The 19,614-nt window shown below is 44.7% G+C and overlaps 1 protein-coding gene across 2 annotated transcripts; it reads right to left on the reverse strand.

Moving 5' to 3' along the window:
- Positions 1-297: 297 nt before the first annotated feature.
- Positions 298-15,410, reverse strand: LOC135552194 (ATPase family AAA domain-containing protein 2-like). 2 transcript variants are annotated; one of them, XM_064983668.1, is made up of 28 exons: positions 14,320-15,410; positions 14,051-14,145; positions 13,285-13,334; positions 12,954-13,053; positions 12,582-12,654; positions 11,885-11,963; positions 11,649-11,786; positions 11,196-11,313; positions 10,876-10,893; positions 10,643-10,735; positions 9,954-10,062; positions 9,673-9,788; positions 9,218-9,392; positions 8,871-8,959; positions 8,590-8,749; positions 8,350-8,440; positions 7,825-8,139; positions 7,479-7,596; positions 7,170-7,356; positions 6,769-6,954; positions 4,521-4,656; positions 4,211-4,407; positions 3,467-3,626; positions 3,054-3,176; positions 2,557-2,697; positions 866-993; positions 560-688; positions 298-385 (listed from the first exon to the last, which is right to left on the reverse strand). In XM_064983668.1, the coding sequence occupies exons 1-28, from the start codon at positions 14,437-14,439 to the stop codon at positions 353-355; spliced, it is 3,477 nt and encodes a 1,158-aa protein (XP_064839740.1). In that variant the 5' UTR covers positions 14,440-15,410; the 3' UTR covers positions 298-352. The 2 variants fall into 2 exon arrangements, with proteins under 2 accessions (XP_064839740.1, XP_064839739.1); XM_064983667.1 differs by lacking the exons at positions 298-385; positions 560-688; positions 866-993 and adding an exon at positions 1,989-2,080.
- Positions 15,411-19,614: the final 4,204 nt, after the last annotated feature.

Below are 19,614 nucleotides of genomic sequence, written 5' to 3' on the forward strand. Positions count from 1 at the left end.
CATTAATATTAGATTTTGTGCACCAGCTGGTAGATTAAAGACAGACTCAGCGATATGACATATATGCAGAAAGTAAACAGCATACTCGGAGCAACTAGGAGCATTGAAGTGCGAGGCCAAACTTCTCAGCTGTTTTGGTCCTGTGGGTCCCACACACTGACTTGTAAGACTTGCAAGTCTCAAGTCAATTCTGACTCAAGTCCATGCCTCAAATACAGTAAATTATGGAAAAACAAATTTCAGACCAATGTAATGCATGATTAGGACCATTGTAATAGGTAAAAAAAAAAGAGAATCTTTAAATGCATCATATTTTATTACAATATGGAAATAAGCAAAACATCAAGCAAAGTTAGGAAAAGTTGTCAATGTCTCCCTTCATTTCCTAAAATGAATGAAAGGAAAATTAACAAAGATTAAGTCATTCAAGTGACTCACATGCACATCAATTAACTAAGCACACATTTCAATGTAGGGAATCTTTTTGGTTTCCATACTCAATGCACTGTATTTCCTACAACAAGTGACGTAAAAGAGTCATAAGTTGTAAGCCACATACCTGTACGAGCTCAGTCTTATCAAAGTTCTTGCGGTATCTGTAGATGCTTTGACACAACAACGCATAGAGCTTCTCCAGCTGATGCACCTCATAACCCTCAGTTTTGGATACAGCTCTTTTGAGCAATTCCTGGACAAGAAATATTATACAAATCACTATGAATATAGGATGAATGGTTAAGCGTTTGGCTGTGTCCATGATTGTTTTCGGGACCCATATTTCTTATCTACAACGTTCTGGTTGTAGTTCCGTTACATTGTATGAAGCATGGCCTGACCTAAAAGACTGGTCAGGAGAGTACAGTACCTTGAGTTTGTCGTGGTCCACAACCAGCTGAGGGGTCTTCTGGGTCAGGATCTCCAGGGCCTTGTCCACGTCAATCAACTGCTGTTGCTGCTGCACCAGAGTCCTAGTGGCACGGGTCACACGCCTCTCTGTTGGAGGGAAACACAGGAAGCAATCAGAAGGGTGGGGGGGGGTGAGGGCGCTGATAAGCTGAAGTCCCCTGCTGGCTGAACAGGCTGTTGCTAACACAATGTGCAATTGGTGTTGACATACACATCTCCTAACATGCAAATTAGGTTTTTACTCGAACATTGGATCTGAAGCATTAAGTGGGGGCATGGTTTCCTATTCTAGACCTTAGAGGTGTTACTTTGAAAAACGTGCAAACTAAGGCACAGAAGACCATTATAAGCATTTGCACTATTAATGTCGTTTGATATCTACAACAAAGTCAACCTTTCTGCATGCGTTCACTCGCCCTCATGCTGTGGCGAACACATTTACAGTACATCCAAAGGCACTCACTTTCACAAGAGTATTTAAATAAGTCAAGAGATGGATGTATCCCTTTAACTGATGCGTTGTGCTGAGTTAGAGCTCCGACAGCAGGAGCCCCAGAGACCAAAGGTCAGTGAGACTGACTGAACGATTCCCGTCGGCCAGAAGCAGTAGCTTGCTTCGCTGCCCGTGGCCTGGACCCTAATACAGACATATGTCCCAGTCCTCCTCCAAAATGTCAGGCTCTTTGGTCTTTGCGTGGTGTTTCTCCCCCTGATCTACCTCCTTTGTAGGGGTGTTGTTAACTGGACTTGGGTCATGTTCCACTGGAGGGCTGGCAGGCTGATGGTGGTCTCCCATTGACTGCCACCACTGGACCGGCTTAGACCCCAGATTGGACCTGTGTGATTCTTCTGTGGGGTCTTGAGCTTGCTGTTGCCAGTCTCCATTGGGGATGGGGGTGGTGGGCTGCTCTGTAACACAGGCCTCTTCCAAATCCTCAGCAGTGGTCTTCTCCGAGGTACACTCCATAGGGGAGTCTCCACAGCCGTTCTCTAGAAGAGTCTCCAAAGGCTTAGCTTGTTTCTCTTCACCCTCCTCTATGCGATCCCTCTCATCCCCCTCTTCCTCCCCAGAGTTTGTGATCTCATTGTTGGAAGAGAAGGAAGAGCTTTCTTTTGAATTTTTCTTTATGATGCCGGAGGTCCATTTGCTTTTGGGCCGTTTCTTCTCACGGGTCTAGGAAAGAGGTTAAATAGAGAAGATCATGTAACATGATAGAGAAATGGACAGGCAGGAAGACAGATTTCTCTGTAACCATGAATATCATCTTCCTCTCCTCCCTGGCTCTCAATTTCTGCTCTTCCATGTCATGGTGGGTTTTTTTTAACTGTTTGGTCTGGACTTCTGACTGGTCCACTCAACTGGAAAGACTCCTCTTCCTCCTTCTGTTCCTGTCCTGATCGTTGGTACGTCCACTTTCTATCCCTCGCAACACATCTGGCTGGTATTAGTTTTCTGCCCTTACATTTTGAAACACTACTACTGATAATAACTGCTTACGTACTGTAAATCAAGCAGTAAAAAAAACCTTGGTGATTGCCCAGTGTCTACCAGTATGAAGACTTTCTGAAGGCATGTAATTTCCACTGAATGTTCCTCTGCAACAAATGACCTACCAATAAACAGTTAAGAAGTAGAGTGGTGAGACTTACGTGCGGGCCTTGGGGTGTTGGCAGTGAACGGGGTGCTGGCGTCTTTGCCAGTGTTACCACCTGGCCTCTTGGACTCTGCGAACCCTTCCTCTCTGGGCAAGGTCTGGTAGTAAGAGGGGGCGAACTTTGATGACGTGCACCCTGTTGGCAGATATTCACATGTTATTTGCTTTGCCAGTGAAAGCTAAGACGTTTCAGGGAAAATAAGAGAGGGTTCATCTATTCATTAGACAAATAATTCAAGAAGCTGACACCAGACACCGACACGACAACTAGCTGAACTCGTCTAGAGAGTGGTTGGTCACACTTTATTTGAATACCATCAACAAACCATCTGTTGATAAAGCAACTGCTTGCTAAGGCTACGGTTGGGTTTAGGTTTAGAATAAGGGTTAGGAGATAGTTACTGTTAATGTTACTGATAGATGCATCTACAAATGTTACCTGGACGTCACTACCGTAGCTTTTAAATTGCAGCAATATGGCAACGTTATTACCTCTCTTGTTGCGTGACTCTCTGATCTGCTCACAGATCCTGTTAAAGTCCTCGTCCAATTCGTCACGGATTATGGCGTGGGTCGTGTCCTTCAGGGCACAAGCCCGGTGACGAATCTGACGATCTGGAAACACAAAGAGAGAGAGAGAGAGACATTGATGACAAAGGTAGGGGGCCTTGTCATCCACGGGGCTGACTAACTGCGGTGGAACAATGAGAAGGGAGATAACAAAAACAAATGTAGCATACTCAATGGAGGTGTTTGGTCCCAGATCTGTTTGTGATGTCTTGCCAACTCCTACGGTCATTGGCAAGACAGCGGAAAACAGATCTGGAACCAGGCTAGAATTACATTTCAGTTATCATTTAATAGCAGCATTCAGTTGAATGAGATGGAGATGATTGTAGGTATACCAGATGGGTCGCTGTCAGGGTTGTACTCCAAGGCGTTCTTCCAGATCAGGTCCACGTCGTTGACAAACTCCCTGACGGTCACGTACTTGTGGAGGTCGACCTTGGACAGCACAGTGGAGAGGTCCATGGGATGCCTGATCACCTTAATATAGTCAGGAACCTGGCGAGAGAAGAACACAAGCCATTGATAAGATGGGGGACACAATACCACTCTGATAGGTTGTTTTGCATGAGGGCGTCGGTAACGGAGAGAGGCTACAGATCTGAGGTGATAACAGTGCAGCCCAAGGAACCACAGCTCACTTAAGACTGTATGTACTTCTATTCAGACTCGCTAGTTAAGTAGTTAAGTTTTCGTCATTCAACACTCAGCTTACATTAGAGTAAAGGTAATCTTGACTATTTGTATTTATTTATTTTACCAGTTAAGTTCACTGAGAACATATTCTCATTTAAAGCCACAACCTGGGGAATAGTTACAAAGGGAGGGGGGGAGTAATTGAGCCAATTGGAAGCTGGGGATTATTAGGTGGCCATGATGGTTTGAGGGCCAGATTGAGAATTTTTCCCAGACTCCGGGGTTAACACCACTACTCTTACAACAAGTACCATGGAATCTTTAGTGACCACAGAGAGTCAGGACACCAATTTAACGTCCCATCCGAAAGACGGCACCCAACACAGGACGACAACACCACATCTTCCTTCCTTGTTCCTCTCTCTTTTTCGGTGTTTTCTCCCTACCTCTTCGACATCCACAGGCTTAGTGAAGGCCTTGAAGCGCTTGTCCTGGGAGAGGCGTTCGGTGACGTTGCGCAGGAACAGCCTCAGCTCCCTGAGTGTGTCCTCCTCTTGCTCCTCCAGACGCAGACGCTCCCTCTCGCTCATCTGCCTGGGGGGAGGAGGAGGGGCAAGGGGGAGCACCTCCATGGCATGCATCACTGACGCGGGGGAGGCAGAGCGGGTAAAGGAGAAGGATGGTTCAAATGGAGATGGGACACAAACAGCAATTATACCAAGTGATTATCAAAAGGTATACACGTCTTGTACTTACAGGCTTTCTTCTTGGAAGCAGGTGCCCTGGCAGCCTGGCTAAGGATGAGATTCTCAAAGAACTTCCTTCTCTCCTGCTGGGTGGGAGTTTTGATAGAGTGCACTTCTCCGTACTCCAACCGGAACAGAGTCTGGATCTGCGAGAGACAAATTGTGGAATAGTTACCTCAGTGACCATTTAGGGCCTTCACCTCTACAAAGAGTATTAACTGAACGTAAAAGCAAAATGTGTTGAGTAGCCCAGTAAGGTACTCCTCTACAGTTCTTGTGATGTACAGTGGGGCAAAAAAGTATTTAGTCAGCCACCAATTGTGCAAGTTCTCCCACTTAAAAAGATGAGGCCTGTAATTTTCATCATAGGTACACTTCAACTATGACAGACAAAATGAGGGAAAAAAATCCAGAAAATCACATTGTAGGATTTGTAATGAATTTATTTGCAAATTATGGTGGAAAATAAGTATTTGGTCAATAACAAAAGTTTCTCAATACTATGTTATATACCCTTTGTTGGCAATGACAGAGGTCAAACGTTTTCTGTAAGTCTTCACAAGGTTTTCACACACTGTTGCTGGTATTTTGGTCCATTCCTCCATACAGATCTCCTCTAGAGCAGTGATGTTTTGGGGCTGTTGCTGGGCCACATGGACTTTCAACTCCCTCCAAAGATTTTCTATGGGGTTGAGATCTGGAGACTGGCTAGGCCACTCCAGGACCTTGAAATGCTTCTTACGAAGCCACTCCTTCATTGCCCGGGCGGTGTGTTTGGGATCATTATCATGCTGAAAGACCCAGCCACGTTTCATCTTCAATGCCCTTGCTGATGGAAGGAGGTTTTCACTCAAAATCTCACGATACATGGCCCCATTCATTCTTTCCTTTACACGGATCAGTCGTCCTGGTCCCTTTGCAGAAAAACAGCCCCAAAGCATGATGTTTCCACCCCCATGCTTCACAGTAGGTATGGTGTTCTTTGGATGCAACTCAGCATTCTTTGTCCTCCAAACACGACGAGTTGAGTTTTTACCAAAAAGTTATATTTTCTGACCATATGACATTCTCCCAATCTTCTTCTGGATCATCCAAATGCTCTCTAGCAAACTTCAGACGGGCCTGGACATGTACTAGCTTAAGCAGGGGGACACGTCTGGCACTGCAGGATTTGAGTCCCTGGCGGCGTAGTGTGTTACTGATGGTAGGCTTTGTTACTTTGGTCCCAGCTCTCTGCAGGTCATTCACTAGGTCCCCCTGTGTGGTTCTGGGATTTTTGCTCACCATTCTTGTGATAATTTTGACCCCACGGGGTGAGATCTTGTGTGGAGCCCCAGATCGAGGGAGATTATCAGTGGTCTTGTATGTCTTCCATTTCCTAATAATTGCTCCCACAGTTGATTTCTTCAAACCAAGCTGCTTACCTATTGCAGATTCAGTTTTCCCAGCCTGGTGCAGGTCTACAATTTTGTTTCTGGTGTCCTTTGACAGCTCTTTGGTCTTGGCCATAGTGGAGTTTGGAGTGTGACTTTGTTTGAGGTTGTGGACAGGTATCTTTTAGGTAACAGGTAACGAGTGGAGCCACTTAAAGAAGAAGTTACAGGTCTGTGAGAGCGAGAAATCTTGCTTGTTTGTAAATGACCAAATACTTACTTTCCACCATAATTTGCAAATAAATTCATTAAAAATCCTGTGATTTTCTGGATTTTTTTCTCTCTCATTTTGTCTGTCATGGTTGAAGTGTACCTATGATGAAAATTACAGGCCTCTCTCATCTTTTTAAGTGGGACAGCTTGCACAATTGGTGGCTGACTAAATACTTTTTTGCCCCACTGTAAATATATGGATGAGCAATTTGAGCGGCATAGGCTAAGCGTGTACGTGTTAAGACGTTATGTTTTTGTGTGCCATAGATATCCTGTAAAACATTTTTGGTATATTTTCTATAACATGCACTGTGTATTGTAATTTCGGGTTAGTTTGTTACATCTTCGAATAAGCAGCTTGCTGCCTAGCTCCATTTTACACAGCTTCCATCTCGCTTTGGGCTGATTGTTATAAACTGGTCCTGGTTTTACCCCAGTCTTGCACACACTTTTTAAAGTAGCCTAACTGTATCGGCGATGAGCTTAATTCCTAACGGCGTTCATTGACAAGTTGTAATGTGATTAATTCTGATAAGTCAAGCGCAATGAAACGATACATCCCAGGTGGTTTGCCCCACTGTATATGGTGGGGGAGGCCCAGATAAGACCTACCTCGTCAGCCAAGTCGTGGTGAGCCACGTTGCTGGTGGCCAGCAGCATGATGGGGGAGAAGGAGGGGATGTCCTGCAGCAGGCTGAGGAATGTGGCCTTGAGGGTCATGCCCACCGTGTCCCACCACTGCTGGATGTGGGGGATGTACAGGATGCTGGGGGAGGTCCGCTTGGCCTCGCAGAACACCTGGGGAAGGCAGGGCGAGCGGTCACCGACACTATCACTCACCAACCTAGCACTTAGGTCGGGATGCAAACTGCACTTGACTTAGTAATTATGTGCTTGATGGAGTTAGCCTTTCTACATTGAAGTCAACTTTCGGCTATAGTTCTCTCCACCACAAATGAGAGGAGCATGTTAACACTTCACTTCTACAAGACTACATTCGGTTCAGCCAGTACCTGAGCACAGGCCTCCTCGGGGGAGGTGCAGCTGACTCCAAACAGCACGGCCATGTCCAGGGTGTAGACGGTGAACTTCTCCAGGGCGTGGAGCACGGCGGGGGCCAGGTGGGAGCTCTGACCTGCCCCGGGACGCCCGGCCAGCAGCAGCCTGGGCCGGTAGGTGGTGGGGTGGCAGGTCGCACTCCTGGAACAGGAGGCGAAGTGAATGGAGACTCCGGGATGTGATTATGAACGGAAACAACGAGAATAGGGGGTTTATTTAATCTACGTATCTACGTCTTATAGGTAGCTTATAGGTTGCCTTACCTGGCAAAATGGAGGAAGCTCCCTTTGGTGGTGGTCTGTTTGGTGATGGAATTATTGGATGAGGGGCCCTCATCCCCACTGTACATGAGGTCATCCTCCAGAATGCTAGCTGTCAGATCTGATCAAAGGAAAAAGTTGATTAAGAAGTTGCATCAACTGAACTTAACTAACGATCCACTCTAACAGTGACCTAGCCTGATCCCACATCTGTTTGTGCTATATAGCCAACATTGGCATGACAATGACCATAGGAATCGGCAAGACAGCACAAAATAAATCTGGGACCAGATATCAACGACCGTGACTGTGTGTTTCCAGACCAAACTGAACCGCGACCCGGACCCACCTGTGTCCCTCTTCCTCTTGAGGCCCTGCTCGGCGTGGGGGAAGACCTTCTGCAGTGCGTCCAGCACGTTGGTGAGTTCCGGGCCCAGCAGGGGCGTGACCACGGGGGTCAGGGCCTTGGCAGGGGACGACACGGCCCTCTGGGAGGCTGGCACCATCTTCCTCATGGCAGCCACAAAGTCCCTGCTGTTGATGTTGATGGAGCCCACGTCCAGCAGGAGCTTCTGGGACGTGCCGTAGATCTGGGGGTAACGGCGGCGTAGCGCGCAGAGGGCCGCCTCGGCGCACACCGCCTTGATGTCGGCGCCGCAGTAGCCTGGGGTACAGAGGGGGAAGATGTTGTGTTTAATACCTGGCATGTGTTCGGATTGACTGTGGAACTGTGTTAAATCGATAGATGAATTGTGGCGATCTGTCTGAATATTATGAGACAGCAAAACTACATAGTCCTTTTTGTTCTCACAATTATTGTGAAATCTCGACTTCCCCAATGCTAGAGTTGATTTGGAATACATTAGGCACCTACCAACACATTTATCAGCCAACTCCTCCAGGAAAGGATCGGACGGTGTAGGACTCCACTGTCTGGTGTGAATCTTCAGGATATCTTTCCGGGACTGAAGTTGGAGAAAGAAATTAAAAAGGTAAAGCACACAAATGAAACGTAACTGCACGTCGGTCTCCGCTTTCAGTGCAAGAGTCAGATAAACATTGGAGTTACACATGCACACATATCAACTCAAGTGAGGATCCCCCCCCCCCCCACCTCACGATCAGGGAGGCCAAAGAGGAACTCCCTGTCGAAGCGTCCGGGGCGTCTAAGGGCGGGGTCGATGGAGTCCAGTCGGTTGGTGGCTCCAATCACCACCACCTCTCCTCGGCTATCCAGGCCATCCATCAGGGCCAGCAGGGTGGACACGATGGAACTGCGGGAAGGAACCACAAGGGGGGAGAACACAATGTTTGGAATGCAGGTGCAATCAAGGGTAAGTCTCTGTATGCAGTGACTTCACTGGTGTGAAATGAAGAGTGGCTGAAATGTCTCACCTGTGTATCTGGTCTTGGCGACTGGAGCGAACCGGAGCCAGCCCATCGATTTCATCAAAGAAGATAATGGCTGGCCGCATCTGGTAGGCCTGTGGGTACAAATAATGAGTCTGCGGTCAGTGCAAGTACATCCCTATATAATAGGCATTACCCTAAAACACTGTATAGCCAGCCAGCCACCCTCGCATTTCACTTTGCAGATTTAGAACAAGAGACCAATAGTGACTTGAGCAGGAAATTCTGATAGATAGGCAAATACTAGACTCAATGGTCTCACAAAAACTGAACGCACCAGTGATAATTGTATGAATGATCTCCAGTGTGTTGTATGAGGAAATGTACTGTACTTGGTCAAAGAGCAGCCTGAGCTGGCGTTCCGACTCGCCCACCCACTTGCTCAAGCAGTCGGCCCCCTTCCTCATGAAGAAGGCCACCTTCCTGTCCCCCTGGCTGCACTCGTTGGCCAGCGCTCTGGCTACCAGGGTCTTCCCCGTACCCGGGGGACCATAGAACAGGCAGCCCCTGCAATAGACAACAGGGATTGTCTTAGAATAAATCCTTGCAAAGGACACAACTGATCCAAGAGCCAATTAAATGAGTGGATAAGGCTGTGATTTGGGTTGGGGGTGGAGCTTAAATCCATTGACAGGATCCATTCGAATTGCTCACCCACAAGTAAGTTCCTCATCGAGTCATAAGCTATTTCCCATGTCATTATTGTAAGCTATCCAAGATAATGTAAATCAACTGCTAGTTACCCAATAAAGTATGTTAGCTTTTCAACCCTAAAACAAGTGCTCACCTTGGGGGCTGGATCTTGAATTTCTCAAACACCTCTGGGTAGAGCAGAGGGAAGACTACCATCTCTTTCAGGGCGGAGATGTGGCTTGTCAGACCGCCAACGCTGTCAAAGCGCACCTTGAGGGAAGAGAGAGGGTTGGTACATTACACAGAAGAAGCAGGAAGATCATTTAGAGACTATAGCATGTAGGCAAACCAACTTTGAGATGAAAAAATACATTTAAAAATGTCTTAAAAATCATTTCACATTTCAATTCAGCTGACTGTGATGTTAGAACGTACCGACTGGTCAATCACCATGGGGTCGACATCCGCCAGGCTCGCACCCATCTTCATTCTGTCCTTATGGATTCCCAAAATGTCCTCTTTGCGCAAATTCAGAGGCAGACACCTGAGAGGGATCCCAAAATGTGCAGTTTTGGCAAGCTTATTCTGAGCAAAAGCTCAAAACCACACCGGATTCCGCTGGTGTAAAATATTAGACTGAGATTTTGTTTAAAAATCCAGATATTAATATTGTTCCTTGTGTTCGTCTCATATAGGAGAAACTCATGAGTAAGATCATGTGTTCACTCCAAAAGGTCTGGCTCCCAATGAACCTCACCAAGGAGATATTACTAGAACAACCAAGCTGGAACCTTCGTCAGTTATTACATCATCGACGACCACCACTCATGTTGTCATAGACACAGTTCAAAAAACATTAAAGAGTGGGGAATCATTGCCCTTTTTTCTAGCATGTTCATTATCCTTTAAATATGATTGAATCGTGTCCAAGGTAATATGTGACGTCAAATAACAGATGATCAGTATAAGAAAATGATGTAATATGTAACAAAACATTGTTTAATCCTTTCTGTAGTACCAATTTCTAGCGGAGATGTCATCTGTGAACTAAAATTAAACATTTTACCATTGTAGGGACAAGTAAAACTGTTAAAGTGTATCAAACTGATGACATGTTAACTGACCTGTTCTTGGCTTCTTGCTCTGCGTCTTCCTCATCGGAGGAGTCATCCTCCTCAGAGGAGCTGGCTTCCCGGGTGTGCCAAGCATACCTTTTCCTGTGGGTCAAACCAAACCGTAAGGAGACAGGGAAAGGACAAACTTCTTCACTACTTTACGGTGCTCCTCTCTTCCCAAGCTGTCAGTCCCCATTAGCAAATGTGAGACCAAAGCTGTTTAAATTGTGCCAAAGACTCACCTGCCTATGGACCCAATCCTGTTGTTTGAAACAGTTGAAACAAGAAAAGAGATGAAAAACATTAAAACCTCACATTGAAAAGTAATCTATATTCACAATGTCCTACAAGAGCAGCCCTTAGACAACAAACCAGAACCATTTACAAAGACCAAACACATGAAACACAGCCTTATTGGACCCTACAATATATTTTGGTTAAAATAGATTTTGATCCTAAAAAAATAACACAATAAAACCAATGTAATATACATATGGACTAAGACTATTGGTAAAGTGCCAGTGAAGTAGAGTACTGTGGGAGGGTGAGCAACAGTGCAGACCTGCCACTCCTTCGGCTGGTGGTATAGGCACTCCTGGGCACTGAGGCACTGATGCGGTAGCTCCCCCTAGTGGAAGTTGCCTGACGGTCAAAAAACATGGGCGGCTGATTCCTGGATTCTACAGATGAAACAGTGAGAGGAGTAACATGATAAGCACTGATCTCCCTGCCCATATTCAACTTCAGTGGGAGTGTTGATCTAGGCTCAGTTTTGCTTTCTAGATCAGAATATTGTTTGTGGAGATATGCTCTGATGAAGGTTGACGTTAAACAACGTTAAAATGTGATGAAATCCTTTTATTTTTTATTTGAACTAAATTACACTTCTCAAAAGGCACCGAATTGGTGGAACTACGCTAATTTACAGAGAACATTTCTCAGAAGGCTCTAGTTCAGTGAAGAGTAATACGTTGGGATGTGCTTTTTACGGGATTCAAATGTGAAAAAGACCAACCATCCAGTGGCACATGGTAACGAACCACCGCTTTTTTCTGTCGAGGTTCATAGCGCTTGCCGTTATTGTCGTTTTCGTCGTCCTCATCATCCTCATCCTCATCGTCGTCCTCATCGTGTCCACCGTCATCAGAGTACTCTGGAAATAGGTGTTGGACCAAAAGTTAATGAACTCCTGTTTAGAGCGTTATGGTCAAACATACTGTAGCTTTCCCCTAAACTACAATAGAAACATACCTTCAGTTTCTTGTTTGGAAACATTTTTTACTGTTGGAGAGTCGGTAGTCTTCTTTCGCTGGGCTTTAGAATACATAATCTGCGATTTAACAAAAAAAAATCATAGATACAACTGGTATGTTATAGCCATGTCCTTTTTCAAAGACCGGTATGACACAATGGTACATATTTCAGTGAGACTTCAAATCTCAAAAGGGATTATTGGTCATTTCCATGCATTAGTCTCATTTCTCATATCTCAAGGCTATAAACCAGGGATAACTATGTGAAATTCTAATTAAATGTATTACTACTCCGGTTTCTTCAAATATGGTGGCCATTGATAAACCCTTTATAAGTCATCTGCTGGTGAATGAGGCAACAACATCACAATAGTGTGATTACTTTCCCCAAAACCACAGCACGGAGGACTGCTGAGGGCAGAGAGAGAGGGTGGTGGACCACAGATGGGTGCAACACCCTTACAATGGCCTGATAAGAGATTGTGTGCGGTAGCAGAAGATACAGAACCTGGAAAAAGTGGCCAGTTACTATGTAAACATTTCTACAGTGCAACAAGCCCTTGTGTTTGGGTAGAGTTAGTGTGGGTCTTCAATGTCAATGAATGGTTTCTTATTGTTTGCTAATTATACACACTGTACTGTATGTCATCCCTGCCATTGTGGGTGGCTGAATGACAAGATGGAAAAGGCCTCACTGATTGTTTTGAGTTTTTCAAGTGGCGGCACATCTTCATGTCATCAATCTTGTGGAGGACCGCCTCAGCAGTGCTACGGAGAAAAACAAGCGACGACATAAAAACTTCTGATGGTATCCTTCTTTAGCATGACTTCGTGGAGGTTTTGGGTCCCAAATGCAATAAGCATTAATTGTGTACTTATTTTTTGGGGGAAAGCAGAGGAATTTGTAATATGCCTATAATAACCCACGTCTGGCATCTGTAATAACCCAAATAGTCGCTGTATTAAGACTATCCCCTATGTTACACACTCTACCGGGGAAGTAAACAAGAGACGAGGGAGCAAGGACACACGGGGGGCAATCAGGATTTTGTGGTGATGCTCCTTACTCAGTGATGAGGCAGTCGTAGATCATGGACTGTTGGTCCCTGGTGGTTCTGGTGCTGCGTCTCAAAACCCCCTGGGATCCTCCGGGTCGAGGGGACACCTCTGGAACAGGTATTCAAAACACAATTCATAACTTATTCACAATTCCGTGTAGGTGAATGAGTGTGAATGTGAATGATTCTTTTGAGTCAATTGTGGGACATCTTCTTTTTATTTATTTTTATTTTTATTGCTGTGTGTTTTTTATGGCATGTCTAAATAGGTGAATAGTTGTGTTCTCGGGAAGACCTAGATTGTGTTTGCATCATAATGTCAAACATGCTTTAAACTCACCAGTTTGGTCATCTTCACTGGCCCCATTGACCTGAAACCTGGGTGATTTCCTGGGAAGGAATCAAAAATAACATTGAAAAAAAAAAATACCTTAAAATGTCAGAAGAAGAATACTTGATGGTATCAAAATCAGTCTTACAGTAGCCTGGGTACCAGTCTGTTTAGCTAACATTCCACCCCCGCAATGACATGGAGTAGGCCTATAGGGAGTGGAAAGTTACCTAAACAGACTGGGACCCAGGCTACTGTAAGAATGCAGACAATGACGCATCTTGACTTTATACCTGGCTTAGGGACAGAAACATTAGCCTACCACATGCCAAAATGTTTATGCAGTGCATTAGGCAAGTATTTCAGACCCCTTGACTTTTTCCACATTTTCTTAAATTACAGCCTTATTCTCAAATTGATTAAATAAGACATTTTCCTCATCAATCTACACACAATACCCCATAAGGAAAGAGCACAAACAGGTTAATTGTTTTTGCAAATGTATATAAATAAAACTTGAATATCACATTTACATAACTATTCAGACCCTTCACTTTTTTAATGCACATTGGCAGCGATTACAGCCTCTGAATCTTGGGTATGACGCAACAAATTTGAGCACCAAATTTGAGAGAAATAAGCTTTTTGTACATATGCAAAATGTCAGATCTTTTATTTCAGCTCTTGAAACATGGGACCAACACTTTACATGATGTGTTTATATTTTCGTTCAGTATACATCCCTAATATTTAACTCGTGCGTACTCTGACTTGCCTTGTTATCTTTCTGACAGGTCTCCCATTCTCTGGTGTTTGTTCATTTAGCTCTTCCAAAGAGATAATATGCCGTTCCTTCTCATCAAGATATCCCTGAGAAAGAGAACAGCAGAACTCATTTTTTTTTTAAATAGTAGTTTGTTAAGACAAAGTTTAGAAATGTACAACAATTATATATATTTTTTATCGGTGACATTTGCAGATTTTGCGAAGAGCTGAGGTGACTTGACAGTTTTCAAATGAGGACACTAGAATTGTTCAACTCACCTTAGTCAAGCGTGCGGACTTCCTCGGTAAATTCTGCGGGGATTGAAAATCGGCGTCTGGTTGTGAAGACTTTTGGTTTGTTGATTGGTCTGCGTCCGAAATTCTACCTATAATCACCATTGTGTTGAACTAAGTGCGCATTTATGGAGTTGAATAGCTAATACTACGGTCAATTATTCACAAGTGCAATGTTAACAATGGTATGCATCGATCTATCTCGATATAATTGCGAATTGTGAACAAGGTCCTAGCAAACCTGAGCTGTCAAAACTACTTCTGTATAAATTCAAAAGACCGAATTCTGTCGCCACCTACGTCACAGATCGTATGCTGGCAGCGTTCGTTTTACATCTCCCGGGGCGGAAAGATTAGTTTATTATGAATCTCCATTAGCTACGGCGCATGCAGCAGCTATTATTCCTGGGGTCCACATAAAACGTACAAAAACATGACAAAGTACGGAACAGTTATAGACAAGGACATTGCCTACATACATACACTACCTTTCAAAAGTTTGGGGTCACTTAGAAATGTCCTTGTTTTTAAAGAAAAGCACATTAACATTAATGTCTACACTGTAAATGGTTATTGTAGCTGGAAACTGCCGATTTTTTTATGGAATATCTACATAGGCGTACAGAGGCCCATTATCAGCAACCATCACTCCTGTGTTGCAATGGCACGTTGTGTTAGCTAATCCAAGTTTATAATTTTAAAAGGTTAATTGATCATTAGATCATGCAATTATGTTAGCACAGCTGAACACTGTTGTCCTTATTAAAGAAGCAATAAAACTGGTCTTAGAATTGGCCTTAGACTAGTTGAGTATCTGTAGCATCAACATTTGTGGGTTCGATTACAGGCTCAAAATGTCCAGAAACAAAGACCTTTCTTCTGAAACTCGTCAGTCTATTCTTGTTCTGAGAAATGAAGGCTATTCCATGCGAGAAACTGCCAAGAAACGGAAGATCTCGTACAACTCCCTCACAGAACAGCGCAAACTGGCCCTAACCAGAATAGAAAGAGGGATGGGAGGCCCCGGTGCACAACTGAGCAAGAAGACAAGTACATTAGTGTCTAGTTTAAGAAACAGACACCTCACATGTCCTCAACTGGCAGCTTTATTAAATAGTACCCGCAAAACACCAGTCTCAACTCAACAGTAAAGAGGCGACTCCGGGATGCTGGTCTTCTAGGCACAGTTCCTCTGTCCAGTGTCTGTGTTATTTTGCCCATCTTAATCTTTTCTATTTATTGGCCAGTATGAGATAAGGCTTTTTCTCATTTCTCTCTGCCTAGAAGTCCAGCATCCCGGAGTCACCTCTTCACTGTTGAGAGTGGTGTTTTGTGGGTACTATTTAATGAAGCTGCCAGTTGAGGACTTGTGAGGCGTCTGTTCCCAAAACTACCATCTGTTACGAACAGAGTGGACTAAGTTCTGTAGACTTTACCCTTTGCAAAAGTTTATAAAAGGTGCAAATGCGAATTGAGTTATTGCACAAGCGCACTTCACAGAGTAGGCATTCCCCAACGAAAATATGCAAGTGCCTGCTAGAATGCGCCAATAGAATCTTGCTAGCTCGTGCTTGGCTCTGCCCATCTCTTGGATTTTTCCGCCCACTATGGCTCATTTGTTCCTATTTGAAATGACAGGCTCTGTTCTATCTTGGTACAATCCTGATCTAGCGAGCTTACATTCTGTTATGTGTAGCGATACAGAATGTAAGCTCGTGAGATCAGGATGGTTCGCACAAGGCTACAATGGGGGTAGATAATTAACTGAAATGTATTAGTCACACGCAATCTCAATTGGTCCAAGGGGGTGGGGGGGCTGCATCATTGGTAGGGGACGACATATTTACTGTTGCCTTGTTTCCTTATTGATATAAACCATATATGTAAAAGTATCTGGATACCCCTTCAAATTAGTGGATTCGGCTATTTCAGCCACAACCATTGCTAAAATCGAGCACACAGCCATGCAATCTCCATAGACAAAACATTGGCAGAAGAATGGCCTTACTGAAGAGTTCAGTGACTTTCAACGTGGCATCGTCATAAGATGCCACTTTTCCAGCAAGTCAGTTCGTCAAATTTCTGCCCTGCTAGAGCTGCTCCGGTCAACTCTAATTGCTGCTATTGTGAAGTGGGAACGTCTAGGAGCAACAACGGGTCAGCCATGAAGTGGTAGGCCACACAAGCTCACAGAACGAGACCGCCGAGCACTGAAGCAGGTAAAAATAGTCTGTCCTTGGTTGCAACACTCTGTACTGAGTTCCAAACGGCCTCAGGAAGCAACGTCAGGACAAAACCGATCATAGGGAGCTTCATGAAATGGGTTTCCATGGCCGAGCAGACGCATACAAGCCTAAGATCACCATGCGCAATGCCAAGCGTCGGCTGGAGTGGTGTTAAGCTCGCCGCCATTGGACTCTGGAGCAGTGGAAACAAGTTCTCCGGAGTGATGAATCACGCTTCACCATCTACAGCATTCAATAACATTCTAGACGAGTCTGTGCTTCCAACTTTGTGGCAACATTTTTGGGAAGGCCCTTTCCTGTTCCAGCATGACAATGCCGCCATGCAAAAAGTGTGGTCCACACAGAAATGAATGGGCTGCACAGAGTCCTTACCTCAACCCCATTGAACACCTTTGGGATGAATTGGAACGCCGACTGCGAGCCAGGCCTAATCGCCTAACATCAGTGCCCGACCTCACCAATGCTCGTGGCTGAATGGAAGCAAGTCCCCGCAGCAATGTTCCAACATCTAGTGGAAAGCCTTCCCAGAAGTGTCAAGGCTGTTATAGCAGCAAAGGGGGGACCTACTCCATATTAATGCCCATCATTTTGGAATGAGATGTTCGACGAACAGGTGTCCACATACACTACATGACCTGTATCTGCTAAAACCAATAAACATTTGTATTAGCATATTTCAAATAATTGAATAAGGAATTCACATGATCATATTCATATCATATTGTATATTATAAACATAATAATATGTCATAAATGTAATTATCCCCAGCACATAACTTCCGAGCCAGTATCCAAACCATAACATAATTGCATTCAGTATTTCAATCAGAAGAATAATATTCATCATAATATAAAACCTATTATTTCTATCAAGTCATCACTCTTAAACCATAATTATCTCCAACGTATTTACAAATATGCACCATCGTTTAATGATTAAATTATTTCACTGCATAGTTAAACGTTAGTATCCACACGCGGCAACATTCCTTTGCCACTGAAAGTGGAAGTGACAGGGTTTTAAATACGTTGCAGATATGAAACAAACAGACAACCATAATATCAGTCAAAAATATAAAAATCCCAGTTTATGCTTCAAAACCAACTTTATTAAGGAGGTTTAAAAATTTGCTTCTATTTGACAATTCCATGACGTGACGTACAGTAAGGCATGATAACGTAAAACTGCGTCATTACGTAGAATACACAATAACGTTACTCAGATTGACTGGCCATCTCTGCAAAAAATATGATTTGAAGCAACACTGATTGACAATAAATTCCACATGCTGATGTGCAAATGGAATAGACAACAGGTGGAAATTATAGGCAATTTGCAAGACACCCCCAATAAAGGAGTGGTTCTGCAGGTGGTGACCATAGACCACTTCTCAGTTCCTATGCTTCCTGGCTGATGTTTTGGTCACTTTTGAATGCTGACGGAGTCTACAACCCACACAAGTGGCCCAGGTAGTGCAGCTCATCCAGGATGGCACATCAATGCGAGCTGTGGCAAGAAGGTTTGCTGTGTCTGTCAGCGTAGTGTCCAGAGCATGGAAGCGCTACCAGGAGACAGGCCAGTACATCAGGAGATGTGGAGGCCGTAGGAGGGCAACAACCCAGCAGCAGGACCACTACCTCCGCCTTTGTGCAAGGAGGAGCAGGAAGAGCACTGCCAGAGCCCTGCAAAATGACCTCCAGCAGGCCACAAATGTGCATGTGTCTGCTCAAACGGTCAGAAACAGACTCCGTGAGGGTGGTATGAGGGCCCGACATCCACAGGTGGGGGTTGTGCTTACAGCCCAACACCGTGCAGGACGTTTGGCATTTGCCAGAGAACACCAAGATTGGCAAATTCGCCACTGGCGCCCTGTGCTCTTCACAGATGAAAGCAGGTTCACACTGAGCACATGTGACAGACGTGACAGTCTGGAGATGCCATGGAGAACGTTCTGCTGCCTGCAACATCCTCCAGCATGACCGGTTTGGCGGTGGGTCAGTCATGGTGTGGGGTGGCATTTCTTTGGGGGGCCGCACAGCCCTCCATGTGCTCTCCAGAGGTAGCCTGACTGCCATTAGGTACCGAGATGAGATCCTCAGACCCCTTGTGAGACCATATGCTGGTGTGGTTGGCCCTGGGTTCCTCCTAATGCAAGACAGTGCTAGACCTCATGTGGCTGGAGTGTGTCAGCAGTTCCTGCAAGAGGAAGGCATTGATGCTGTGGACTGGGCCGCCCGTTCCCCAGACCTGAATCCAATTGAGCACATCTGGGACATCATGTCTCACTCCATCCACCAACGCCACGTTGCACCACAGACTGTCCAGGAGTTGGCGGATGCTTTAGTCCAGGTCTGGGAGGAGATCCCTCAGGAAACCATCCGCCACCTCATCAGGAGCATGCCCAGGTGTTGTAGGGAGGTCATACAGGCACGTGGAGGCCACACACACTACTGAGCCTCATTTTGACTTGTTTTAAGGACATTACATCAAAGTTGGATCAGCCTGTAGTGTGGTTTTCCACTTTAATTTTGAGTGCGACTCCAAATCCAGACCTCCATGGGTTGATAAATTTAATTTCCATTGATAATTTGTGTGATTTTGTTGTCAGCACATTAAACTATGTAAAGAAAAAAGTATTTCATAATATTTCATTCATTCAGATCTGGGATGTGTTATTTTAGTGTTCCCTTTATTTTTTTGAGCAGTGTATATTCATTGGGTTTGGCTCGTCGAACCCGTGCTACTGCTGCTGCAGTCAGCCAACAGTGATTTGCAATTTGCTGAAATTTTTGCTGGCCTGCTGCTGACGTCACTCACGATGCACTTTTGCAGCCAGGCACGTGTGTTGTGACAGTGTGTGACAGAAAACCGTTTTTGTGTCATTTACACAGGGAAAAATGTTGTGTCATTTAGAGAGTTTGAGTCACTTTTCAAAAGTTGCTAAAAGTTCAAAATACATTTTTAAAGGTAGCTAAATTTGTTACTAGGTGCTGTTTGAAAAAGTTGCCAGGGTAGTCTGAAAAGTTGCTAAAT

This window comes from Oncorhynchus masou, chromosome 13 (assembly GCF_036934945.1).
Source record: "Oncorhynchus masou masou isolate Uvic2021 chromosome 13, UVic_Omas_1.1, whole genome shotgun sequence".
NCBI classification, from domain to species: Eukaryota; Metazoa; Chordata; class Actinopteri; order Salmoniformes; family Salmonidae; genus Oncorhynchus; species Oncorhynchus masou.

Bases quoted from the DNA above. Each gene is read 5' to 3' on its own strand.
- LOC135552194 (XM_064983668.1), bottom strand. From the start codon at position 14,439: ATGGTGATTATAGGTAGAATTTCGGACGCAGACCAATCAACAAACCAA. The intron at 13,335-14,050 runs GCAAGTCAGAGT...ATTCCTTCCCAG, and splicing joins CCTGTCAGAAAGATAACAAG to GAAATCACCCAGGTTTCAGG. The intron at 2,698-3,053 runs GTAATAACGTTG...ATCTGCCAACAG, and splicing joins AGAGTCACGCAACAAGAGAG to GGTGCACGTCATCAAAGTTC.